Source organism: Columba livia, chromosome 1 (assembly GCF_036013475.1).
Source record: "Columba livia isolate bColLiv1 breed racing homer chromosome 1, bColLiv1.pat.W.v2, whole genome shotgun sequence".
NCBI classification, from domain to species: domain Eukaryota; kingdom Metazoa; phylum Chordata; class Aves; order Columbiformes; family Columbidae; genus Columba; species Columba livia.
The window spans coordinates 108,293,240-108,320,388 of record NC_088602.1 but is presented as its reverse complement, the minus strand read 5'-3'; the positions used below and the strand labels follow the sequence as shown (position 1 = coordinate 108,320,388).

Here is a 27,149-nt window from a genome sequence, read left to right as displayed (position 1 = left end):
CAGAGGAGGCGTAGGTGTCAGCAAGTGATTAGCCCCAGAAAACAGCTTGAGGGGATGAAGCTCCACATAGATGGGAGAAAACAACTGAAAGACATGGGCCAATAAGGGAGTGGTGTTTGCTGTTGGGCAGAGAGTTTGAGCAGGCAAATCCAACTCCAGAAACTCAAAGGTCACCACCCTCAGGAGTGTCTTCAGTTGTCAGACAGGGAACTGGGGTCTCACGTGGGGGAGAACTGGGGTCTCACGTTTAGGGAACTGGTCTCCTTCTCAGTCTGGGACATATTTGAGTAAAGTTGTCTGGCTGTGCCACTAGGAGGCACACGCTCACCCATCAGCTGAAGAAAAGTCAGTGGTAAGTTGATGTAAGAAACTTTTGTGTAGGAGTAAGGAGTTTGTGATTTCTAGCGCAAGTACAACTTTTCCTCATGACAGCTTCTCACCTGACTGGGTTGTCATCATTGCCCCCAAAAGGGCAATCCATAAGCCATGGTACTGTTTCTTTGGTCACTGAGCAACTGTTTAACACATTTGTCTTGTTGGGTTTTCAGCAGCATAGGTATCTATAATTGCAGCTCAGCTCAAATCTGAAGTACTCTTCATGGCATAACCTGTTTTTCTCAAAAGGTATTAAAACATGTTGACTATCATAATAGCATCATAAAGCTGCTGAAGTTGGAAGGGACCTGTGGAGATGTCTATTCCAACCCTTCTGCTTGTTGTTACAAGGTTTTTTTTTATCCTAGGGTTAGGAGAAAATGTTTGTTTTGCAGCTGTTCTTAAAAACAGCAGAAGGCATGCTGGTGACTGATCTGTGCTGTGTCACGTACCACTTGTAACCACGAACTGATCCCTTCTGGCAGGCAGGATTTCTGTCAATGACTGGGCTGCAGCGATGGAGTCTGTCCTGCAGCTGAACCTGCCCTGGAGAATACTGCGCTCTCAGTTAGCGCTGCTGAGCCCAGATGGAAAAGTTGACTGCATATCATGCTTTGGTGATTTGGAAATAGCCCAACCTGTAAAAGAGGTAAGGAGGAAAACACTTCCTGACAAACCTTGGAGGAACAGCTTTTGGTGCAACTTGAGGCATAAGACAGTGGTTTGGCCAATCAGGCAGACATCCACAGCTGAACTAGTTGCTGAGCCTCCTTTTATAGTCACTGGAGGGAAATGAGCACTGTGGGGGCACGAATCATCATTCCCTGCTAAGGTAGATGCTTAATATAGGTCGGATGAATCACAAGCTGGAACTGCTTCTTACTTTCCCTTGACTCTCAAGGGTGTTTAGATAATGTAGCTGAGGAGATGTGACAAATTCTACTCAGAGCACTCAACCCTCGCTCTTTCAGATGAGCTTTACAAATGTGCTCCAGAGCCAATTCAGGCACCTGTAGGAGGGAGTTACATTTATAGATGGACTTTCAGATGTGTAATGGTAGCTGAGATCTCTTCTACAGAGTCCAGTTGATACCCCGTGGCTGCACAGTGCTTTGGTAATTAGCTGTCTCCATCATTCTCCTAAACAGCAGGATCCATCACATATGTACAGTGAAACTTTATGTGAGTTCATGGAGTGCAGCATTTTCCCTAGATTACCCATATTTCCACAAATAATTACTGAAGGTAGGAGGTATGAAAGGCTCCTTTCCCCTGTGCCCCACCATCTGAAAGTGACAGGTTTTAGCTGATTATTCCTCAGGGCAAGGCACAATGTTTCATTGCAGGGAACTTGAGCATAAGGATGTTTTTTTTTCAACATTTGAGAAGTTAAACTGAGAACATCGATTTGTACAGTGCATATTCTGTTGGTTAGACTAATTCAAACCAAGGTTTTGACTGGTTTTCTATATGGGATTTCACAACCAGGTTCAGCCAGCTTTGGCAGAAACACTGTGCAGATACAGAAAGGATCTGGAGATCATCTTTAACATCATTGACAAAGATCAGTCAGGTAAGTCTAAGTAACTTCACTGTACCAGCTCTAGGCAGCCCATACTTGTTATCTTTCCCCACTGTGTTTCCTCCTTAAGGCTTCTAAATATAGAGGAAGCAGAGGTGATGTCATTTTTGCAGTTTAGTGAAGACTAATTTAAGCAGTCAGGCTGTAACCATATAAAAGACAGTATACAGAGCCTAATTTGAGACAAAATTCTCACATAACACATCTCCAGAACCGGCTTCACTCTTTTGGAGGCTTTTATCCGTTCCACTCTCACTTGCAGTATCTAGTGCTTTTTCAGTTCCACTGTTGAAAGCGCTAGATCATTACCTGAAGTAAAAATGTACTTTGGTCACAAAAATCACAACACACACCCAAGCCACCACAGTCCGGTAATTTTCTTGCAGTGGAGGAGTGTGCATGTATGTCTGTGTGCATGTAGGAAGGCAAAACGGCACTGGAAAAAGCAACCTGCTGTCTGTCTCCTTTAGGTCTGATTTCTCTTGAGGAGTTTGGCCAGACATGGAAACTCTTCACTTCTCACCTGGGTATCGTACATAGTGAATCCCTTGACAAGTTAGTCCTCAGCATGGACTACAACAAAGATGGCTATATTGACTTCAATGAATTTTTAGAGGCCTTTCATGTGGTTCATAGACTACAGAAAAAGGCAGACTCGTGAAAAGGCAGTTCTTGTGGGCTGTCCTGGAAGCTCATCTTCCTGTCATTAAAGTCAGTTAAACCCATTTCCAGACTGACAATAAATGGGCTGCTCGATAAGGTAAGCATTGCAGTCACTGTATGCCTTCTAGTAACGACACAGAAGAGATGAAAACCTGCTACTCCTAGTGTGACTGTGTCACTGCCACATCAGTACCTTACAATTTATCCTCATCCTTGGTGGCATCTCCCCCACCACTCTAATGTGTGAACACTGCCAAGGTCGCACCTACAACCCTGTGGGAAGAAAACCTCTGGTTTCTTTCAGCAGACCTTAGCAACAGCTGAGAAGTAGCACTGATGGCCACAAGGAACGTATCAGACTTCCCTTGTGGATGTAACAGGCACGATGGAGGCCAGCTGTCGACCATCCAGTTCAGGAGAGAAAATAAAGAAGAACCATCCAGTTAAAATACGTAGTTCTGCATTTAATCTTATTCTTTGTATGATGCAGTGGAATTAAAACATTCCGGGTTGTCATGGTTTAACCCTCACTGGCAACTAAGCATCACGCAGCTGCTCGCTCACTCCCCTCACAGTGGAATGGGGAAAGAGACTCAGAAAAGTGAGAAAACTTGTGGGTTGAGATAAAGACAGTTTAACAGGTAAAGCAAAAGCCATATGTGGAAGCAAAGCAAAATGGGATTCATTCACCACTTCCCATGGGCAGGTGTTCAGCCATCTCCAGAAAAGCCGGGCTCCATCACATGTAACGGTGACTGGGGAAGACAAACAGCATCACTCCAAACGTCCTCCCTTTCTTCTTCTTCCCCCACCTTTATGCTGAGCATGATGTCATATGGTGTGGAATATCCCTTTGGCCAGTTCTGGTCAGCTGTCCCAGCTGTGTCCCCTCCCAGCTTGTTGTGTACCCCCAGCCTACTCGCTGAAAAGTCCTTGACTTGGTATAAACATTGCTTGGCAACAACTAAAGCATCAGTGTATTATCAATGTTCTTCTAATGCTAAATCCAAACCACAGCACTATACCAACTACTAGGGAGAAAAACTCTGTCCCAACTGAAACCAGGACACTATCCTCTTTGAAGTTTACAGACACAACTTAAAGGCATTTAAGCTTGCACTAGATTTCTTGCCACTGGTTACTTTTCCCTACATTTGTTGGGGTTTGTAGCTAATAAACAGTCATAACTCATCACCCTAATGCTAAATCCATAGCATGTTGATGTAACATAATGTAACATACGATAGATCACAAGATAAAGCTTTACATACTACTGTGAAGATGTGTGGTGTCTTTTTTTGCCTGTATTTTGATGTCTTATACATACCAGAGTACAACACGCTTTTCCTGACAATTAACTGCACTTCTTTAACACAAAAAGATGAGCAAGAACACATCAGTAAAAAAAATTTTCACACTAGTGATCCTAAATATTCTTGCATATACTTAAGCATATATCCTTTACCAAGTAAACCGAGAAATTCTGAAACCGAGTTTTTGGAACACAGCAAGAAGGAAGAGTCCTGCGCCCCTGGCCTTCCCCCCATTCCTGCAAGTACCACCCTGCCGGCTCCCAGCGGGGAGAACCTAATGCTCTTGCATAACATGCTCTGAAAACAACACCCTGATATCAAGTGAAGTGCAGCCAGGTCAGGAGCTTTTTGAAAACATTATTACTAATTCAGCCTAAGTAAATACAGTGTGCAGAAAGTGCTTTTTGGATAGGAAAAGGTTCCAGCCTAGCCTGTCTTTAAATTTTCATAGCAAAATATAAACTAAGCAAAGTAGCTATTTCTTATTTAATAACAGTGTTGAAAGTAGAGAAAAAGTGTGTATCCTTTGCAGTTTATCATTACAGAATGTAACAGCAGCCCAAACTCAAGGTACTGCAGTCTTTCTTAAATCTAATTTTCTGCAATTAAATACAAAATACTTTTCTGGAAATATTTTGTAACTTGACAGATGAATGAGTAAACATGCACACACTTATTTCTATTGCCTATGGGAAAGGAAAAGAAAAATCTTTAATGGTGCAAACACAATTTACAGTAAAATTTTAATGGCATTGGTAATAGTGAATGTTTATTTGTAGCATGTATTTATCCTGATCTATGGACTGTATCAGTCCCACCTTATTCCAGTGGAGTGACAAAAAGGCTTCACCTGAGATGGACAAACACCACGGTGTGTGATGGGATCTTGCTTCCCACCATCGGTTTCCTTGCTGTGGGCACAAAGTGACAAGGTGGAATGGGTCAGTGCAGCTCTCGAGTCCTCATTTGTCACCACCACCCCTCCAGAAGAGAGGACAAAGCCAGGGTGTGCTACAAGACCTGGGAGCTCAGAAACATGGCCAACAGCCTCCAGCTTTGATGTCCCCCTCTAATGACACACTGCGGAAGCTCCCCTAGCATGAAGTTGCGGGATACTTGCCTCGCGGGACCACATCCTGAGTGGGGATGGAAAGGTAAGGTGGTGAGGCAGCGCTTCCCTCCGCAGGCAGCACAATGATGATTCCAGGGATGTGGCACTGAAGCACGAGAGGAGCCGAGTCATTGAGCCAAAAAAGAAAAAAGCCTGCCCCGTCAGCTGCTAGCGCACACAGGAGCCCCTTACCCCTAACGGAAGAAGGGGGGAGTAACTGTGAAACATGTAATGCTAGAAATAAAAACCACTCCAGACTAAACCTAGGAGTGGGAGAGACCCTGGCTACTTGTACTTAAATCAAAACTGCTCCAGCTGAAGCTCTTTTTCCATAACCCCAACCCCCAATCTTTTTTTTTTTTTTTTCTATATCCCACTGTTTTATGCAGCAGCTACCTAATAGTACAGCTGTGAGCGGTATTTTGAGCAGGAACTGAATCAGTCTGCAGCCAAGTGCACAAACTCTTTCCCTACAGGTGCCACCATCGGTGGCATCTCCCTTTCTCCCACTTTCTGAACAACTCTGCTCCTACCTCTGGACCACACCAGAAAGTTTTTTAGGCTGGCCCCGGACTGACCCAGGCTCCCACTTCACTCCAGCCCCTGGCTGCTACCAGAGGGGTGACACAGTCCTGCAGTGCCCCATCCCTGCAGGGGTGCAGCCCAGATGTCCCATGACCCACCACAGAAAGTCACCATTCCTTTCTAGAACTTCTAGGGACTGCCCAGCTCCCCTTCACCTCACGGGAATGGCCGGGGCTCTTTCCCTGAGCAAGGAGACCACAATCAGCAGGACAGAAGCCAGGCAAATTTCATACTCCAACCATTAAGTGTTCACATCTGCTTGTAGGAGCAGCAGCTGAATGGGATTAATGCTGCTTGTGATCTGCCCAGTTTGATAAACTTGTGTCCTTTGCACAGCAGCCCCGAGGCAGCAAGTAGGGTGGGCGCTGGCCTGGTGGGGCTGGGTTGGGGCCAGCATGGGGTATGTGCTCTGAGCTGGACACGGTTCATTGTTCTGGCCAGTGCCCCCAGTCAACCCCAGTTCTGTCTGCAGGCACGGCTGGCTGCCCCCATGGCCGTAGAGGTGCTTCTGTCCCCACAGCTGCAAATTGCTCAGGGCAGCAGTGCCTGTCAGACTAGAAAGACTAGGTCTTGGGTGGGTCTCTTTTAACTCACCAGTGTCCTTATTTCTCAGGCGCAGAATGTGTCTGTTTGCCTTCTATCCACAGATGGATTTTTCAGGGACTTGGAGTTGGCCATGCCATCCTCTGCGGGCTCCCCTGGGATGCCCAACAGCCAAGTCGAGCCTCTGCCAATTAGCTCAGCCCGGCACAAACTGCAAAGCTGTCACATATTTTAACTGGGAGCACACTCTCGCCACCGCCGGTGCTAGCTCTGCTCTGCAACACTTAACACACACAGGTGGATCTTCAGCAAAGCAGGGGCTCTATATAAAACCCAATTTGCTTAATTAGATTTGCACTAAAATGCTACTTTCCATTTGAAATGGTTCTTTGCTCTGAGTAGTAACACAGCAGCAACTTGCAGCTGTGCCTGATCTGGAGGTAACACAAGTTTCCTTTCTGTTGGTGTTGCGTTTCTGAATCCCACCCTTCAGCACCAGGTACCCAAACTCTTCAAATTACTACATAAATACTACCTGACTGCCAGTACTCCATGTGATAACTGATCATGATGATCGTAAATGTACCAAAACCTAGGTCATACTATGAATTTCAAATTAAAGATACCAGTGGTACTCCCATTAAAGAGTTAAGGGGTGTCCAGGTATGTTTTGCTGTAGGCTCAATGGTTTTAGACTTCAATGCAGCTGAATGTAAAACCAATTATATCACCCTTCTTGTTTCTGAAAACAAGATAACACTGTAGGTTTAAAAAAACAAAACAAGAGTCATCTTGCAGCTCTCAATCTGGGATTCAACAAGAAAAGCAAAAATAACTGCTCCTACTGCCTTTCTGTTCGATGCTGAGTAGAACCAGAAACTATTACACAGGCTCTTGTGTGCTCACACTCTGCACTGGAACATTTATCTGCTTATACTAGACAAAGGATTTTCCTTTTATTTGCTGGGAAACAAGTTAAGTGATCTTTCACAATACAGATGAAAAGAAAAAACGAAACAAAACATAATGAAGGCAAAATCCTACAAAACAGGCACCACGCCAATCAAATTACTTCTACATCCAAGGGCTAACTGTACCTGAACCACACCTTTAGACCAGCCCCTCAGCAGGCCCACAGTTTTCACGGTGGTGAACACAGTACATGCCTCTCCCAGGCTCTGCAAAACCATGAAATCATCTCCTCAGGCTTCCCGCACCTTTGGTCTCTTCAGCCAGTGTCCAGACGCTGTTACAACAGCAGCAGCAGCTTCGTGGAGGGACAGCAGGAAGGGTGGCACTGCCATTGGGAGCTTTGCCTCCCCAGGACCATGGATGCTGGCCACTGGCAAGTGAGACAGGGGTTCACTTCCCTCCTTTCATCAAGGTATTTCAGATACCTGAATGAAACTGGAACCAAAAACCTTCTTCTCAAAAGCACCAGGTACTATTTTGCCAAAAAAAAATTAAAAAAAAAATCTTCAAACCCTGTAAAAATGGCCTAGTTGTTTGAAAGAGTAGAGAATGGTCTCACAGAAATATGCTTATCAGGCTTATTAGCACAGAATATACGTACTTTTTACAGGCCATACCCGCTAGTTTCCCCTCCACCTGGCAAGGCAGAATTGCTCTGATGCTGTTTGCTCACCCGGCAGTGGTGCCGGCACATCCCAGTGCTGCTGAGGAGCCCGCGGCTAAAGCCACAGCCACTTTTCTGAGCTGTCAGCCAGGTGCCTGCTGGCTGGCGGCAAAACCAGCAGCACTGGCAGCACAAGGAAAACCGCAGCCGAGGCCTGAGGGAAAGCAGGGGTTTCCCCTCCAGAGGCAGGCTACCTCTGCTTTCAGTTTAAATAGCTACGGAGCGAATATCCTGCAGGACACACCTGCCCTCCTTGCAGCAGCTCGGAGCGGCCACAGAAATTGGTTTCCAGTGGACAGGCTCAAGGTGCAGGCACTAACCTGGGAGCTGTCTGAAGGGAGATTTCCAGGCAGCCCATCCCTAACTGCATGTGGTAAGTGCAATTTTAAACTGAAGAAAAGAAAAACAAAAAGGAGAAACATCAAAGCTTTCCATAAACTCACGCTGTGCTGGCAAGGCGGCAATTATGCCATTCTTAACTCTGAGGCTATTTGCAAGGGAAAGGATCAGGAGATTTGGAAAGGGTGTCCGAGTGGGAGAGGTTTATTTTGTTCCATTCAGAGGAATGGATTACAGGCATAGAACTGTCTGTCACCTTGGAGAAGCTGGAGTCTCGAAATTTTGCCTCAAAAGCCTTGGGGATGCAGGGACGGAAGCGATTTTGTTCAGATTAAAGAGAGGTGCAGCTTCCCGAGAGAGACCGTCCTCTCAAATTAGTGGGTACTGTAAGACACTTGTCTCTACTGGTGTTAGCCCTGCACTGACTAGGTGCAAATGAGATGAGAATCAGGATAAACGTGTATTAGAAATATCACCTGGTTATTTCAAGTTATTCCTGCTCCTCTAATTTGCATTTCCCTGGATGGTTCACACTGTGCATTAGTGATTCACAATGATGTACATTTGCACAAAGCAGGAGAAAAATTAATGAATTCCATCACTTCCCTTATATGGGAGACTTTATGGCTGAGCTGCAGCTCCCTTGTTTTATTATGCCTTTTGATCTCCACAGAGTAATCTCTTTTCCCCTTGGCAGAACTGTATAATTCTTGCTAATTTAATATGAATTACATTTACGCACTTTGGGCAGAATAAGCCTCATTATTCGTTATTTCTTGTGCACGCTCTTAAAACCAGGCCAAATTCCTGGCCCCCCACAGGTAGGCGTGCACGTAACATGACGACTAGTGTAACAGGCTGAGGTAGTGCACGGCACAAACACATGCAGCAACTAAACAAGAGGTTCATGGCAGGGAAATGGGTAGAAAGGGCTTCTGAGCCTTCCCTCCCACACAAGGCATCGCTTATTGCATCGCACAGCCTGTGCTAGGCAGGAAATCGTGTAAATAAATAATTATGGCTTTTGTTAGGTATGTCATGGTGCCATAAGCCCCACTGGGAGCACTGTCATAAAAAAAGTGGCAAATTCCTGTAGCTACATCTTTCTCCAAGATGCTACCAGTAGCTCCAAATGATTTCTGAAAAGACACAAGCAAAGAAGTAGGGAAAGTCAGGCGTGCATGCTTAGTTATTGGAAAAAACCCACCACATAATGATCTTGCATTTGTGCTGAATACTGAAAGCAATTCTCCCTTCCCTCATGAAAACCTTAATCAGGATTATCATAGGACCCAAACGACTTACTTGGATCAGTGTAAGTAAATGAGGAACATATAACTTCACAGATTTTTGTCCTTTGGGGGAGGCGGGTAGAATTACTCAAATACTGCTAATTGTAATTCCTTGGTAAAGCAAAACTTCACTTCAATCTACCCACTTAGTTCAGAGCTTGTTAGCTGCTACAGTTTTATTCCTTTTAAATCTTGCACAATTCTTAAATTAGTTTTCCAAATATATTTCCAGAAGACACTTAAGCAATTTGGTCTGTCTTCGTAGCGGAAAGAACAAGGACAAGATCGAGCTCATCGCACGTACTGAAAAAGGAGCAGGGGACAATTTTCAAAGACGGAGGCTTCCCACCGCTGCCCTTTGAACTCACCAGCTCCTGCAGAAACAGGTCGTTGGCCATGTGCACGATTCGATCCACGTGGATGATGCCCCCGATGCTGTTCACCTCGATGTCAGAGAGGAAGGTGAGAACGAGAATCGCTTCCACCAAGAGCTGCCTGTACTCGGGCTGGGGTACGTGGTTCAGCACCGACTCCACGTGCACAGCAAACTTGATTTCGCACGGGGTCATCTGGCAAGTCGGAGTGGAAACGGAAAGAAAAGAACTGACGAATCCAAAAGACTAGTTCCCCGCATTCTACGAGTACTTAAACATATGCTCCTCTCTGCACGTGGGGGTAGACTGACTGAAGCGAACAAAATGTTTGCGCGGCTTTAGCACTTCCAGAAACTTTTTGTGTTGCTAGGCCCTGATCCTGCAAACAGTTACGCAAGTTCCAGAAGGCTGCTCCAGCCCTGCAACCCGTCACACACACGCTTTAGCTGCATACGGGACTGCTGGTGCCGGGCTGGCAAATTAACTCTTCGCTCCTCATGCCGCAGTCTTGTGCACTCTGCCTTGTAAGTATCTTTCTGGCATCGCAGGTTACTTGCAAAGCCAAAATTGCTGTCGAGTTTTAAAAATAACCACGTGCTTAGAGGGAATGCTGTTCCACACAGAGATATAGCCATATTGTTTGTAGAACAGCCTCATTTGCACCGGCATAGCTCTGCGGGTGCTACATGAAAGAAAGGCTGCTGCCTTAGGAGGTTTGTGCTTATTTCATTTGATTCCTTTAAACAGCAAAATTAGATACTGTCTAGGTCTGACAGGCTAAAAATATAAGCCTATTTATCTACACAATAGGAATAAATAAAGCTACTCATTCTGAAAAAAAGGTTTAAATTTGGCAGAAAATTCCAGCTCCTCTCTTCAGCTGTTACCACCGTCCCTCAAAAGAGAAGGAACCCAGAGACAAATCTGAGGGAATCAGACAGGGAAACAGCCTCAGGCACACAAGCACCTCTCTTGTGCTGATGGATTACTGTTCACAAGAGTTTGTTTTATAGATATGAATTCGAAACCTGCCAGTGCACCTAAAGACAGAGCAGAAATCCAACTAAGGGGGGAAAAAAAAAGGAAAGGTTATGGATTTAAAATCAAAGCTTTGGTTAGAAACAATCATCCTTAATTGGTATTTACTTTTGAGACTGAGATGCCAAAATACACTGGCTGCTGGTAGAATCACAGAATCATTTTGGTTGGAAGAGACCATCAAGATCGAGTCCAACCATAACCTAAGTCTAGCACTAAACCATGTCCCTAAGAACCTCGTCTAAACACCTTTTAAAAACCTCCAGGGATGGTGACTGCACCACTTCCCTGGGCAGCCTGTTATAATGCCTGACAACCCTTTCTGTGAAGAAATTTTTCCTCACATCCAATCTAAACCTCCCCTGGCACAACTTGAGGCCATTTCCTGTCACTTGCTACTTGGGAGAAGAGACCAACCCCCTCCATGCTACAACCTCCTTTCAGGTAGTTGCAGAGAGCGATCAGGTCTCCCCTCAGCCTCCTTTTCTCCAGGCTGAACAGCCCCAGTTCCCTCAGCTGCTCCTCATCAGACTTGTGCTCCAGGCCCCTCACCAGCTTTGTTGCCCTTCTCTGAACTCTCCCCAGCACCTCAGTGTCTTTCCTGTAGTGAGGGGCCCAAAACTGAACACAGGATTCGAGGTGGGGCCTCACCACGGCTGAGTACAGTGGCACAATCACTTCCCTAGTCCTGCTGGCCACACTCTTCCTGACACAAGCCAGGATGCTGTTGGCTTTTTTGGCCACCAGGGCACACTGCTGGCTCATGTTCAGCACATTCAGCTCGTATTCAGCAGCATATTAAAAAAAAAAAGCAGCAAGCAATGTGTCTGCTTCATTCCAACACGGCTGCGTGGTCACCTCCCCCTGCCCCAGGGGCGGCCATCAGGCACCCTCTGCCAAACGCTGCCATGGGGTCAGTGCAGGAGTGCGGAGGGCGGGCTCAGTAAAGGGAAAACCTGCATAAAGCTGCTCCCAGGCCTGCCTGGCAGAAACTCATCCACACAGCCCCGGGGACACTGGCAGAAGTGCTGGAGGGAAGGTCCAGATCTTCTAACCTTCTTAAAACCGACGATCTGTAACAGCAGCCGCACTACGTCTTACACTGTCAAACCAAACATTCAGTCATGGGGCTATGAAACCGTTGGCATTTTACTGTACCTCTCTGGTGGTTGAAGAAGGAAGGACATACCCGTCAATGGACAGACCATGGCACTGAAACAACAACATTTAGACAATGAACAGAAATTCAGTTCTTCCAAGTGAATCTGAGTGTTCTCTGATACCAGTCAGTGTGTAGCAACCCTCAGCAAAAAACAAACAAACAAAAGCACCAAACACAAAAATCCATAAAAAAAACCCAAACAATGACAATAAAACCTATTAAAAATATCATGTCACTTTTGCTGAAGAAGTTATTACATAACCTGGCAAATGTTAGAATAGCCTGACATGATGCTCAGAGAGTGTCCTGAGCTCCAGCCCAGCTACTGATAGGGAGGAAAGTGCTTAGAAAGCCACTACAGCAAGAGGCACACAAAGGAGGAAAACAAATCAATGAGAACATTCTGTAGGAAAGGATGTAGAAATAAAAGAAAATGCAAAAGCATGACAACAGACTACAAAAGTGAGAACATTCAGTTTTCATTTTCGCTAAAACAACATTGACTTAAGTGTTTCAGATCCAGGGCACCACAGCTCAAGGATGTCAACATGTTGTGGTGCCTGGACATGGGCCACCAACAGTGGGGGAGAGGTGGTGTTAGAAATATCAAGTGGTATACAAGAAAAGAGTGACAAAACCTAAATGGTGAAAAGACAGGGAAGGAATGACACTTCTGGGTACCCGAGATACAAAAACACACAAAGAAGAAGAGTGAGCTTTTTTATGAATAGTCCAAAGAGAGTTTAAGAATGAAATATTGAAGACAACTTAGATAAGCACAATTGATTTTAATAGCCAGAAAACCATTCTAACAGTCCCAGCTATGACGTTAGGTGAGGACAGAAGTGACGCTCACTCTATTGAAAGGTCCTGTTAGTAAACAGCCACGAGGTCATATGTGACTCATCTTGGCCGACGTCAACACTAACAGCTCCAGCATAAGTGACTTTAGAAGGACAACAACCTCAACCTGAGCTGGTGATGCACATTTTTCCCAGCTGTGCAGGCATGAACAGCTCAGTGCTGCAAGGTGCTGTGTGCTGGCTTCCATCCAGCAAAGCAGAAGAACAGGTGCATAATCACCTTGAAATTAGTAAAAATTCATAATTCCCCTCTCCTCCTTCCTGGAGAGCTGCTTCAACACATTTCCAGACCCCTGATCCCCAAGGTGCTGCCACAGACTTACTTTTCACTTTAAAAAAAACCAAAGCAAAACCAAACAACAAAATGTTCAGAATGCAATACAGCTCAGAAGAGCCAGCAAGAGATCTCAAGACATTTTGGAAGAGTCAGTGCAGTTTCCTACTTAATTCCTCACAGCCTTTCTGACCTGGAGCACACGAACTGCACCACATCGCAGTGCTCCTCAGCATCACTGACCACAACTTGCATTAGGCTGTGGGTGAGGCAAAATAGACAGTGATGGAACAAAACCATTCAGACAAAATTCAACACTGACAGTTTCAGAGCAAAATACTCTTTCAAACAAATGCATGAACTTGTGTTAATCATAGAATCATGGAATCATTTTGGTTAGAAAAGACCTTTAAGATCATTCAGTCCAATCACTACCCTCGCACTACCAAGTCCACTACTAAACCATGTCCCGAAGAGCCTCATTGATATGTCTTTCAAACACCGCCAAGGATGGTGACTCCACCACTTCCCTGGGCAGCCTGTTCCAGTGCCTGACAACCCTTTCCATGAATAAATTTTTCCTAATACCCAATCTAAACCTCCCCTGGTGCAACTTGAGGCCATTTCCTCTTGTCCTATCACTTGCTACTTGGGAGAAGAGACCAACACCCTCCATGCTACAACCTCCTTTCAGGGAGTTGTAGACAGCGATCAGGTCTCCCCTCAGTCTCCTTTTCTCCAGGCTGAACAGCCCCAGTTCCCTCAGCTGTTCCTCATCAGACTTGTGCTCCAGACCCCTCACCAGCTTCGCTGCCCTTCTCTGAACTCTCTCCAGCACCTCAGTGTCTTTCCTGTAGTGAGGGGCCCAAAACTAAACACAGGATTCAGATGCGGTGTCACTAGAGCCAAGTACGGGGGCACAATCAGTTCTCTAGTCCTGCTGGCCACACTCTTCCTGATACAAGCCAGGATGCTGTTGGCCTTTTTGGCCACCTGGGCACACTGCTGGCTCATGTTCAGCCGGCTGTCAATCAACACCCCCAGGTCCTTTTCCTCCAGGCAGCTTTTGCAGCCACCTTCCCTCGAGCCTGTAGCTCTGCCTGGGGTTGTTGTGAGGACCCAAGCGCAGGACCTGGCACTTGGCCTTGTTGAACCTCATACAACTGGCCTCAGCCCATTGATTCAACTGGTCCAGTTCCCTCTGTAGAGTCTTCCTATCCTCCAGCAGATCAACACTGCCACCCAAATTGGTGTTGTCTGCAAACTTACTGAGGGTGCACTCGATTCCCTTGTCCAAAACATTAATAAAAATATTAAGAACTGGCCTTTTTTTTTTTTCCCAAGAGACTCACTGCTACTAATGACTCCAGTTTCTACCAGTCTTCCAGCTGAAGAGCAACTTCACCTCCCAGCAACATGCCACCTCTGGACCTCCGCGTCCCCTGGTTGCCATACAGCTTGCTTGCTTCCTGCCCTCCACAGCTGCCAACTTACCTTCTGAAGGATTTTCCACACTTTCTCATAAAAGCCAACAGGAACTCTGTTAATAGCACCATCAAGCCTCCTTCTGCGCAGCCACTGCCCCTTTCGGTCACCCCAGCTTGTGTTTCCACTGGAGCCAGCAGGAGAGGTACTAGTGGGAGATGATGGAGTACTGCTCCTCTGAAAGAAACATCAAAGCCTTGGTTAGTTGCTTTCTACCACCCTTAGTGCTACTCCTGGTGAATACATCATTCTGTTAAAAAGCTACCTCAGAACCAGGGAAAAAATACAGGCCATGATGTCATACAAGATGACTGAGCAAGACTGATTCCTTTCTCTTCCATTCACAACAAGTTCGCTTGTCCAGTACTTCAACTACTTCTCAACAAAACAGACAAGCAGTTCAACAAGGCCTAACCCAGTAAACTTCCCTGCTTGGTTCAACACAGGGCATGACAATTTTAACAACTGTGAGTTGGATGCCAGGTCAGTGCCACTGGTGTGCAAGATTTGCAGGATAGGTCTGACTCAAACTTTGGGCTCCATGTTGTAAGAGAACCAAAGGGTCCATGAATCCAGCAAGACAAGACATCTAAATTAAGTAGATTAAAAATTGACTTCATGTGACCGTGTAATCATCATGCCTGCCTCTCTGTTTGTATGAGTCTTGTTTCCTTTGTTGTCACAATTACTCTATTTTTTTACTCTACCAGACTTGGAGACTAAATTAGACAGCAAATCATCTTCAAAGTTGTGGCATTACCACCAAATTCTTGTTCCCATTTCCACACATGCAGTCTGCCTACTCTTTGCATTCCCTGAGACAGTGCTGTTCCGTTGTTCCGTTTCCTCCTTCCTTTTTGCACACCTATTACTTTCAGCCCAGAAAGGACTTCAATGACAGCTCCAACGCAAATCCCACCATCTCTGAGTAAGGAACTGCCTGAGCAAAGTTCTGGGGAGGGTGAGAAATAAGAACGAAAGCTGTACATTTGCAAAAGATAGGCTCACTGACTCTACACAGCCAAGCTCTGCAAAAAGACTGACAAATGCAACCAAAGTCCATATTGACTCCTGTTGGTGTCAGTGAGGCATAGGTGGTTTCCCTGGATGGCGTGATGGATGCCATTCCTGAGATAGACAGAAGTTTCTGCACCCTGTTGGGTAGAGGAAGGGGATGCAGGAGGTCAGCGGGAGGGTGGGTGCCAAAGCAAAGAAATCCATCTGCACACGATAATTAATCTGGCTACTCAGGTGGTTCAGGGAAGCAAAGATCTCACTGAACAATTCTGTGCATTTGGATCGAACACTCAGTTAAGCCGGCCTTTCTGCATGGGTGTGTGGGAAGAGAGATGCAAAAGCAAGCTGGCAGCTGTCAAGCCAGGCCACAGGGTCGGTGGCACTCTGCAGTTGTGTATTTAGGACATGGGGGAGGTGTGCCATCGACAGCGAGTCTGTGACCACAAATCACAACCGCCATTTCAAAGTGCACACATAGCCGCAAACCTTCCATCTCTTCATGACAGATTTGGAGCCTCAGAGTTACTTTAAATTGTTCATGTTTCTGTTGGTAAAATATTTAAACAATTATCTTAACAGTGAGAGCTTAAAAGAGCTACAGTTCTTTGCCCTGAATGAAGATGACTGCGTGAGGAGATACCCAGGCCCATAAACCTGCTGTCTCAAGAACCTGAAGCTATTCTGGGTTCATTACTGTCCAGAAACTGTCAGCATTTATCAACACTATATTACTTTTAAGTACTGATGACACCCGCAACATAATCCACCATCAAGTAGCTAAATCTGCTATGGTGTTTTATCTGCTAGAAATGCTTAAGCTTCAGAAGAACTAAGTGGATCTCAAGGTGAGACTCCACTACTATTAGAAGATTACCAGTGAGAATTGATTCCCAATGAAGATGAACAAGACAAAGAGGTAGGGCTTGAAAACAAGTTTTTACATGGGAGAAGCCACAAGAGGTGTCTCAAGCTAAGACCTTGCACACACACACAGACACAGGGTGAAGAGCAGGTGCAGAGCTGCAGACGGTGTTTTACCATGGAAGCGAACATGCTGCTGGACATGGAGTGGCCCTCACGAAAGAACTACAAAACAAAAACAGACACCAACACATCAGACAGACAGCCACAGAACAGGACGCAAACACGGCTAAGTAACCCATCCGTGTGAAGACAAGAAACATGGAATAAGCTCAGGTACCCCAGCAAAAAGCATGGCAGGCCCTGGCCTCCTGCAGTGCTGCACCTCAGCTGATGTTGGGGCAGCTGCTGCTGATGCCCAGTGTCACCAACAGGCACACCTCACCGTGCCAGAAGCCTGCCTGGTTGTGGTGGAGCCACAAGCTGCCCACGCCATTCACTGAGCTCCAAGCACGGCCAACACAAACCGTGATAGTTTTAAGTCGTATGCAAAACCTTCCCCGTGACTCAGGGGTGGGAAAAAAACTCCCAAGCTTCCCACTTCCATTCCCCATTCATTGCAATATCAGCAGCTTCTCTTTGCAGGAGTAGGCCATCTTGCTGCAGAAGGTCTGAGGGCTGCCAACTGGGTAGGCAGCACTAAACAAAGAGCTGCAAGGCAAAATTTTTGCTGAAATGCAGATGCAGCACCTCAGGCTTGCAGTACTTTTCTGTAACTGTCTACCCTAAGCCATATCGCCTATTTAAGTATTAATGGTTCAGACCCAAGCAAAGGCTTGATGTTCAGACTCCAGAAACAATTGCAGAAAACGAGAGAGCTACGGCCTGAGATCAACACCTGAGATGTGGTGCAAGGACATATTAGCACAAGTACTTGAAATGTTCCTTGCAACACAAAATTGATTCCCTCCCACTAAAATGACATAAAATTAGTGAATTTTTCAGTGAGACATGGCAGGAAGCAGCATGAGTGGAAAGATGGGGGGAACAAAAATAAAACCAGTCAAGTCTTCCTCTGTGCTGAAACATCAGGTTTCCATCTAATGCAAAAGCAATGCAGGAAACACCTTTCCCACCTCAACAAACCTCCAAGTGTTTCAGCTCAGGCCGACCTCTGTATTTAAAACAAAATCGTGCTGCCACCTAGTGTCTAGTCCCTATTCCTTCCTGGAAAGATCCACAAGTCAGACACCCACCAGATGACCGCAAGCCCTGCTCAGGCTGAACCCTCAAATCATAGAATCATTACGGCTGGAAGAGACCCTCAAGATCGAGTCCAACCATAATCTAACTCCAGCACTAAACCATGTTCCTAAGTACCTCATCTAAATACATTTTAAACACCTCCAGGGATGGTGACTGCACCACTTCCCTGGGCAGTCTGTTCCAGTGTCTGACAACACTTTCTGTGAAGAAATGTTTCCTCATATCCAATCTGAACCTCCCCTGGTGCAACTTGAGGCCATTTCCTCTTGTCCTGTCACTTGTTACTTTGGAGAAGAGACCAACACCCTCCATGCTACAACCTCCTGTCAGGTAGTTGTAGAGAGCGATCAGGTCTCCCCTCAGCCTCCTTTTCTCCAGGCTGAACAGCCCCAGTTCCCTCAGCCGCTCCTCATCAGACTTGTGCTCCAGACCCCTCACCAGCTTCATTTCCCTTCTCTGACCTCTCTCCAGCACCTCAGTGTCTTTCCTGTAGTGAGGGGCCCAAACGCTTCAGAGCTGTTGGGAAGCAGCTGGCAGCACCTTCACAGCAACTGCTGTACCACAAGGCTTGGCCACAATGATGCTCAGGCAGCGGCACAGCTCAAACGTGGTGACCAGGTCTTGTAAGACAAGACTCCACGTTTCACTGGCGCCTTTGTTTCCTTGCCTTATTGTATCCCATGAAGGATCATTTACTGATCTTTATTGTCACCATTGAACGATCCACATTAAGACCATGCAGAAATGCCACTCCTTTCTAAAGGCTTATTGAGCAAATATGTTTCATACAGTCAAAGGAAAACATCACATACTTCCTCAGAAACATATAGAAACAGCCTCTTGTTAAACTTGCTTGTTAAGAGGGTCTTTAAAAAATACGTTCTAATATAAAATCATAGAATGGTTTGCATTGGAAGGAACCTTTAAGGACCATGCCACGGGCAGGGACACCTTCCACCAGATCAGGTTGCTCAGAGCCCTGTTCAGCCTGACCTGGAATGTTTCCAGGGACGAGGCATCTACCACCTCTCTGGGCAACCTGGGCCAGTGCCTCACTTCCCTCATGGTGAAGAATTTCTCCCTTATGTCTAATCTAAATCTACGCTCTTTCAGTTGAAAACAGTTGTCCCTTGTCCTGTCACTACAGGCCTTGGCAAAAAGCATGTCTTCATCTTTCTTTGTAAACCCCCTTTATATACTGAAAAGCTGCAATAAGGTCTCCCTGGAGCCTTCTCCAGGCTGAATAATCCAGGCTGAAAAATACAGAACCTTTCTTATAAAGGTATTTAGTTGACCACTACCTTCCCATTTATCTAACCACCCGTCACATGCATTCAGAATATTTTGGTTGTGTTTTCTGTGATATCTCTCCATATACTCAGTTGCTGTGTAATTTAAAGTATTGAACTCACACATATACACACATATATATATACACATGTATATATACATACACACACATTCTAGCAGCAATCATCCTCCATTCCTGAAGAAACAAAACAAGGAGATTAGAAACCAAGATTTCTTTTCCAAGTGTATCTTTTCCAAAAGGCATGTGGAACACTTTAGCAACTTGGGCAGAGTACAAGAATGAAAACTATTTGCATGAAAGCTTCACTTTGTACATTTGACTTTTCCTTAGCTAAAGATTATGTAAGAGCTGTTTTAGAGTTGATGCCATGAATGCATTAGTTTGTTCAAGTTCTTCTATATTCAGCATGTGAAACAAGAACAAAAAAGGAGGTGTATTTTTGGATGAAACATCCCCTTAGTGCCTTCTATTCAGTGATCAGCTTTAAACCAAAGGATCTTTGGAAACTTCCATCATTTACCAAGAATAAAACCTCACATAACAGAGTTCCAGAAAAGCTGCATTTTCTGATCAGCATTGTCAGAAAACCCTTACCTGCTTCATCTCACTCTTCAGTTTAGTAATACCACTTCTTTCTGTTTTGGTTGCTCCAGAATGCCCCATTTCATGAATAGAAATCGCAGGGCTAGATGAAGAGGAATCTACAGGTCGCACTGAAGGAAGCAAATGGACATTTTTACAATTCTAGAGGTAGAAAAACAAATGAAATTGTACCTAAAAGTTAAACACATATCCCTTTGGAAGTGTAAAATGCTCTTGGTGACAGCATCCTTTCAAATCATATCAATAGTTCAAACCTGATTGCATCAAGTAAGGAGCCTAGATCCATGCTTGGATATCAGGGGCTGATTTTCCAAGGCACTGAGCAATTGTAGCTTTAAAAGATGTAAGAGTTGCAATGAGTCTGTGAGGGCCTAAGAATGAACCCAGGAGACAGCCAATGTGCCAGCTGGGAATATCTGGGCATCACAGACCTGGTCCCTGAAGGCAGGTTAGGTGTGACCTTTTTATGGTTTACATTCTGATCACATAAAATTTCTTAATTTCAAAAGTTTTCCTTCGTGTAATTGAAAACTTGATACAATCTTATTTCGGTGCAGGACAGCTTCCATTATATTTGTTTTGTTTATTCCACAGCAGACACACACATGTACTGGCTAACCATGATTAACAGATTACTTATACCTCTATTTTACATGCCAAGAGTCGATTCCTATTTATAAGACAATCTAACTTTACATTTTTAGTTCTTACTTAACATATACTAGTACCCAAGTGGACAACTTACAGCTTCTTTCCACTCCAAACTCTTTTCCACTGAGAATATGGTGTAGGAGATTTTTCATATCAAAGGGGCTTAGATTCATCAAACTCTCTGAAGCTTCTTCACCTAGTTAAAAGAAAAAAAAAAAGACAAACACATTATAGGCAGCTTTATAGCTAGTTTTCCTAAGAAAACTGTTGATGAATGAAGTTCAGACACATTGATGTTTGTGGCTAACCCTTCCTCTAAAAAAATTAACACGTAGAGTCACATTTCAAAGAAAAGACATTGCAGGACTAAACAACAAACACTGCATGGAAATAACACCATATGCATTAGTGATCATTATGCCGCAGCTTGTGCGAAATCTCACCGAAGCTGATGATGAGAAAGCACTTGCTCCTTTGTAGAGCAAGATGACTAGGAAAGGCATTACAGCCATCTCTCAACAGCAGATGACATGTAGATCCAAACTACAGAGCCAGAGTTATTCCTTAAAGAAATGCATGCATGTGGAAGGCTTGTGTTTTATTTGATCAAAGATCGTGCTAGTTAAGTGAGAGAGAGGAAAAGCACATACATACACATGAGCACACGTGAGCACAGACAGCTCTTCCATCGGAGAACATGGACAAGGCAGCAGCAAAGCGGAGGACGGTGTACAAAGCAGATGGCGTTTAAAGCTAAGAAATAGCAAGAGGGACCCCAGGAATGAACAGCCTTTGCACTGTGAACAAAGCTGGTTCTGCTAGTCAGCTACAGGCTTGGGGGAAACTGGGCTTTCTGTACTCTGTTCATACAGAAACAGAATTATCCCACAAAATTACTTGGCTGCTTTTGTCACCTTCTCCGAAGGGAGAAACCTGCTACCCCCCAGTGGCAGCCGGCCACTCAAGTCAGCGAGCAGCAGCCTCCAAAGTGGGTTCCATCTGACCAGCTACCAGGGACCCCCTCTTCACTCCACCACGGTGTGCCAGGGCATTAGAAATGGTAACAAGAGCTGAGCCACAAAAATATGGCCCAGATCATGCTCCTAAGTGACAGCATTTAACTATGTATTTGTCACATTAACATGATTACTTTTCATGATGACTCCTTCTTAGACTTATGACTCGTTTCAAAGGGTAAAATTCTTCAGTGATTTTTCAGATCTCTCTTCAGTCATGATTTCTCTCTAGCTCCACTTTTCCAAAATGAGTTTTAAGATATTTTTGCCTTGCACCACTTGTTTTTTCCTTACTTCTTGGGTTTTTGTAGGGCTTATGCAACATCTTGGGGGCCTGTAAGGATTCGTTTTTACTGATGTCCTGGCAAAATAACGTATCACTAGCTGAAATCTAAATGACAAATATTTTTCAACTAAGCACATTCAAGGGGAGAAGGCTTACACATAAAAGGAAGAAGATCAGAAATTATTTGAATCAAAACTACCAGAACTACGAATTAAGGCTTAATTATTCAGAAGACATCTAGGGTCCTAATTCTCATTGGCATTAGTAGCACTGGGTCTTTAAATACACACATGTGCAACTTGATGACCTGGACCTCAACCATTTACTGAAAGTTAGGGACTTAAGTATTTAATATGCACTTCCGTTTGAATAACAGGGGGATGGGGCGACAGGAATCTTTCATTAAGCCAAAAAGAGAAGTTATTTTCAAAGTTCGTAAGTGCCAATGCTGCATGAAGAAGTTAATAAAAGAATTTAACACATATAAACGAAAAATCAACCACTGAGGTAAAGCAGAAAAAATGCCATAAGTACCCTTATGATAAAATTGCTCTTACCTGAGCATTTCAGACTTCGAGCCAGTTCAGTGGCCATCACCTGAATTATCAGACCAATGCGGAGCCTGAGCATTTCCACAAAAAGACTGGGCTGTGACCGGACGTACATTGCCAAGTACATAATTATTTCCTGTAAGGACAAATCCATAAGGGGACCCATTCAGAGAAGGTCCTCTTGGCCTTCCCAGTCACAGAGCAAACACTGGCGCTGCACTGGGCACAGCTGGAAGAACCCTTCTTACACATGCTGCTTACCTGTGTCAGGACTGCAATACTGATGTCTTGGCCACTGGCTTCATAAATAAGATCCGTCAGCTCCTCAGGTGGCAGTGGGCTGCAAGAAGGCAAAGCACAGTGAGCAGTGACTCAGGCAGCTGCTGTTAATCTCAACAAGCACTGGAACCGAGTCACCCAGAAACATCTTTGCACCACAAAGGTGCCTACAATTCTGACTGGGTGGCTGCAACTCCTTCTGAAGGCAAGGAATAAGTTTTAAAATGAGATAACAACAGCAGAATGGTACTGGCAGGAAGAAGAAGGGCAGGCTGCTTCTGTAACTGAGGCAGAGCTACAACTTACGCGGTGATGATTTTCTCACGGGGTTCTGGTGGCAGGCCCACTGTAAGTTGCTTGTGGTGTGACAGAAGGTCCGTGCATGCCTATCACAATGGGACGGAAAACAAGAGACCTTGCTTTGAGACATGTGGAAGTGATACGGCTCCTAATTCTCCAAAATGAAGCATTTATTTAGCAATTTTAAGTGCATTTCTGTCAATTGTCAGACATGTAGATCCAGCAGAATACTGTTAACTAGTTGCCAAAGATGCCCTGAGGTCAACAGGGCTACGAGAGTCTGCCCAGGTTGAAAGCCCGCTTCCCTGCGCAGTGAAATCAGCAGCATCATGGTTAAGGACTCCCATGGGGCTGGCACATCAATAAAGGACTTTATCCTTAATCATAAGATAAACGTTTGTTGTTTATTTAAGACAGAAAAGAACATTTTAATCAATGAAAAGCCTGGCAGTATTAGCTAAAAAAAGTCCTGTGCACTAATATATCTCTTAAAGCAAACAAACACCAAACATACTGCACCACATTCCTGAATTAGACACCCTGACACATTGCGAAATAGATGCTCCCCCCAGTTCCACAGTGTTTACTGTTCTCTGTCCACCTCCTTTAAAAGTGGGTGTTCAGTTTACCTGTTTTAGGAGCCTGAATCAAATTCCTCTGATTTTGAAGAGTCTATTTCTCCCCCCTCAATGTGGAACACATCAGATCACCTCTACTCTTTTCCTCCCAAATTCTTTGTATCTTTTCAACTTAACATACATGGCTTTCTGTGAACATGTCTGTACTGCTGTCCATCATGTCGTGAGGATGGAAAATGTTACATGCTTAATGAAGTACCATGCAGGGCTATTATCACAAATTGCTCCCCACAGATACAACTGTGACTAAAATAGGGCACCATAGATGTGACAGTCAAAGCTTTGAAAATGGCCAGAAATTAAAGAAAGAGCTCTTCAGAAATATGCAGGCATAAGTACAAAATTAAACAAATATTTTATAGTACTTGAAACACTTTTGTAATGTTCAAAATCAAATCCATGCCCTTACAGTGGATCTTTCTTGTTACCATTTAATAGCCCCAAATATTTTAAAGCTTCTGAACAACCACATCCATGCACAAGGCAGACTGTCTGCCCAGTGGGATGGAAATCAGCAGAGCATGTTTTTGCATCATGGCTGGCACCTTGACATACTGGTGCTCCAAAAGCGTTCACAATAGCAACAGATAATTACCAATGACAACTACAACTTTCAAAGCACATAATTAAGCTTCTCTGTTGAACAGAGATTAAATGAAGCCTTCACAATCATTTACAGTGTGACATTCCCAGTCCATGCCAACATTAGCACAGTTTGCAGTACAGATGAAAGGTAAAGATACGATTTTAGATCAGAAAAGCAACCAGTGTTTACTGAAAGATGCTGCCCTATGTATGTTGTGAAGACTAGAAGAAGGGCAAGCACAAGCCCCACTAAACTGGTAATCTCACCTGTTTCCCGGCAGGAAACTGAGCCAGTTATTATTTCTATTTCATACCTCAGCCAAGACTTCCACTCTCTTTTTGAGTATACCAGAAATATAACGGATTAAGCCCCACTCCTGATTGAGGCCTGCCTCTCTGTAGAGCTCGTTGAGCAGGCAATGAACAGTGACGCCGTGCTGTCCATCCAGCTCTGTGTCCCAGTCAGCGCCTCTGCCGGAAAAGACACTGAAGGTTAGTTGTCATCAGATAAAATGCTACGCTGCTTAACCTTACCACACAACATTTTGGTCGCATTGCTCATTTTGGTGACAGAATTAAGTAGCACATGGGACGTGTGGGCCTTCACCAGGTTATATGGGGACAACACCCTCTTGGTACCAGGAACGTTTATATTTACTTGAGCATTCACTTCGACATGAGACTGTGACTTCAAAGCAACTACCTAAATGATTTCCCACCAGACATTAAACTGAGCACGCATGCAGACAGTTTGCTGAAGGAACACTCCACATGGTGCTTTTTCAGAGAAGAATTCAGCAATGTCTTCAGAACTGCTGAAGACTGCACCTATTTTTCAGATGCCTCAGGGGACTCAAAAGTTTTTTTGCCATGCCTCTTTCTTAGCTATTAACTACACTTTCACGCTGCTTATGCCGCTACTGAAAAAGCAAAAGAGATTTCTGTTCCTCTCCTGGTTTTGAAATACACTGCATTACGGCTCTTGTTAAAGTTTTGAAGGATCACAGAATGACCTTGCAACTCCTGCTGGAGGCACAGAAGTCTACCTGCCTGCCCAACAGAGACTCCTACAGTGAAACGAGTCCAGAATGGAAAATTGTTACATGCAGTTAAACAACAAAATGATTTTTTTTTTTCAGGATTTCCTTTGCTCTTTAAGAGAGGCTGCTAAATATTTTGCTTGGGAAATCATGACGACCAAAGAAGAGGTCCTCATGGGAGAAAGACTTAACAAAAAGACAATCTTCGTAGCAGTAAGGAAGACCATCTGTGATTAACACAGGCTTGTCTTTGCACCCAAAGCTAACTTCCTGACAGGTTCCAGCAGTATTCTCCTCCACAGGAAGAAAAAAAAAGACCAATAAATGCAATCAAGATGATGATTTTGTTGGTTTGTATTTGCGTTTTATTCCCATCAAACCTATTTAAATAGCAGCTGTTTACTAATGCCAGCAGCTGGGGTTACACAGTTAAGACTGTTTCAAATAATGTTTTGAAGAGCACTGAGTTTCAGGTAGTAGTGCACTTAAACATGCAGAGGGATTAGAGGAAAAATAGCGACTACTCATTGAAACCACATTTTGCTTCTAATCAGAAAACGACAAGATGAAGTTTCCCTCCGCCTCCCTTCTGTGTATAAAATTCACACCAAATCTTTGTGAACTTAATATGGGTGCAGTGAGTTCTCATTCATGGAAAGAATTTGTGCATTTCATTTGTGAGCCTTAGAGCCTGTATGTAGTCATGATTGTGTGCCAATCAACTCTAAAATCTGCACAAGCATTTTTTTGCATCCAAATTATTTATGTAATCAAGCTAACTGCAAAGATGCTTGCTAAAGCACTAAATATTTTAACCTCTCACCTCAAAACACAACCCTGAACAGCAGACAGCTTTTGTACAAGCATAATAAAATAGTTGCAACCATACTTAAAGATGCTGAAGATTATACTCAGACAACTCACTTCATTATATGCAAGATATATAAGATATCTGCTTGATCATGGAGCGTTGGACATTCCTTCAGCTGCTCAACAAGTTTCCTGCAGTCCAAATCACCATGAGCATCTTTAGGCAAGTGCAAAACATTTTCACGGTCCTGAAAACAAAGATGAATGAAAAAATCAAATAAATGATCTTGAAAAAAGTAGCAGATCAAATTCAAACTGTAACTTCCCACTGAACAATACAACAGACTCGCACCATAACTCTGAACTTGAAAAGCAGACACATCATATAGTTCTTGGTAGACTACTACAGACATGACAAGGAGACTAATGCCAGGAAACACAACATCCAGAATAGAACCTTGTCTCTAGTTTTGGTTCAGTCAACAAGAAAAGCTTTTTTTTGGACAAAACAAATATTTTGTAATGAAGGATACTGAACTATTTGCATGCTTTTCCTGTCATTTGCTGCTACTTGTAAAGAGAAAAGCAGAAGGATACTACCTTTTTTTTTTTTAGTTGAAATCATTTAGAGCTTTTTGAGTTCCATCTCTAATCTACATATATGTGGTGCTTTATGAATTGCTTTATGTTGCCATCATACATCTTCCAAGTTTATGAAACTAACATGTTAACTAATCAGATGTTGCAATACTGTGGTGAGTTCTTGGATGAAGAGATTTGTTTAATTAGCTATTCAGCAATTTATATTGTCCTAAAATAGAATTTCTGCAAACAGAGCCTGTAGAGCAGAATCCTTCGGGAAGCTGGATACAACCTCCTGTAACCATTCTCAGCAGCTGGTCACAGGCAAGACAAAACAAGCGCCCAGTGCAAAACACCATTCATACCTTGTCGTGGGGTTTGGCTCGTGCCTTAACGATGCCTGTCCTTTCACACACTCCCCTCCTGCCCAGACATTACTGCATATCTCATTTCTTGGAGAACATCTCTAAAGACTGTGAACATCCTGTCTTTTCCTTTGTGTGTTTAGTTAGAACTGAAGATGATGACCTAACAACTATCATATTATTTTCCGGTTTGCATGCATAATTAAAAATTTTCCCCTTGATAATGTCTATTTAACCAAAAAACGGTCACCCAGCCAAAAAATAAATTCCAAAACAAGCGAGTAGCTACCTGGTACCTTGGGCAGAATGGCTTGTCTGTGAAGGAAAATGAGAACTAACACAGGATTTGGCT

The 27,149-nt window shown here is 44.2% G+C and overlaps 2 protein-coding genes across 8 annotated transcripts in view; one reads left to right on the top strand and one right to left on the bottom strand.

The window, feature by feature from the left end:
• The window catches only part of PPEF1 (protein phosphatase with EF-hand domain 1), a 36,555-nt gene extending 32,655 nt beyond the window's left edge, over positions 1-3,900 (top strand). For all 3 annotated transcript variants that reach the window (XM_021279889.2, XM_021279891.2, XM_005512756.3), the window contains 3 exons: positions 861-1,024; positions 1,864-1,948; positions 2,428-3,900. In XM_021279889.2, coding sequence (XP_021135564.2) covers positions 861-1,024; positions 1,864-1,948; positions 2,428-2,618 — 440 coding nt within the window. In that variant the 3' untranslated portion in view covers positions 2,619-3,900. The remainder of the gene's footprint in view (positions 1-860; positions 1,025-1,863; positions 1,949-2,427) is intronic.
• Positions 3,901-4,609: 709 nt separating this feature from the next.
• The window catches only part of PHKA2 (phosphorylase kinase regulatory subunit alpha 2), a 51,135-nt gene continuing 28,595 nt past the window's right edge, over positions 4,610-27,149 (bottom strand). For 2 of the 5 annotated variants that reach the window (XM_065071981.1, XM_065072003.1), the window contains 12 exons: positions 25,965-26,098; positions 24,315-24,471; positions 22,784-22,863; positions 22,460-22,538; positions 22,205-22,334; positions 20,440-20,541; positions 19,686-19,804; positions 16,691-16,738; positions 14,645-14,812; positions 12,010-12,063; positions 9,808-10,008; positions 4,610-9,286 (listed from right to left, as the gene is read on the bottom strand). In XM_065071981.1, the coding sequence (XP_064928053.1) occupies positions 9,113-9,286; positions 9,808-10,008; positions 12,010-12,063; positions 14,645-14,812; positions 16,691-16,738; positions 19,686-19,804; positions 20,440-20,541; positions 22,205-22,334; positions 22,460-22,538; positions 22,784-22,863; positions 24,315-24,471; positions 25,965-26,098 (1,446 nt within the window). In that variant the 3' untranslated portion in view covers positions 4,610-9,112. The remainder of the gene's footprint in view (positions 9,287-9,807; positions 10,009-12,009; positions 12,064-14,644; positions 14,813-16,690; positions 16,739-19,685; positions 19,805-20,439; positions 20,542-22,204; positions 22,335-22,459; positions 22,539-22,783; positions 22,864-24,314; positions 24,472-25,964; positions 26,099-27,149) is intronic. The other 3 variants (XM_065071988.1, XM_065072012.1, XM_065071997.1) reach the window with 2 other exon arrangements.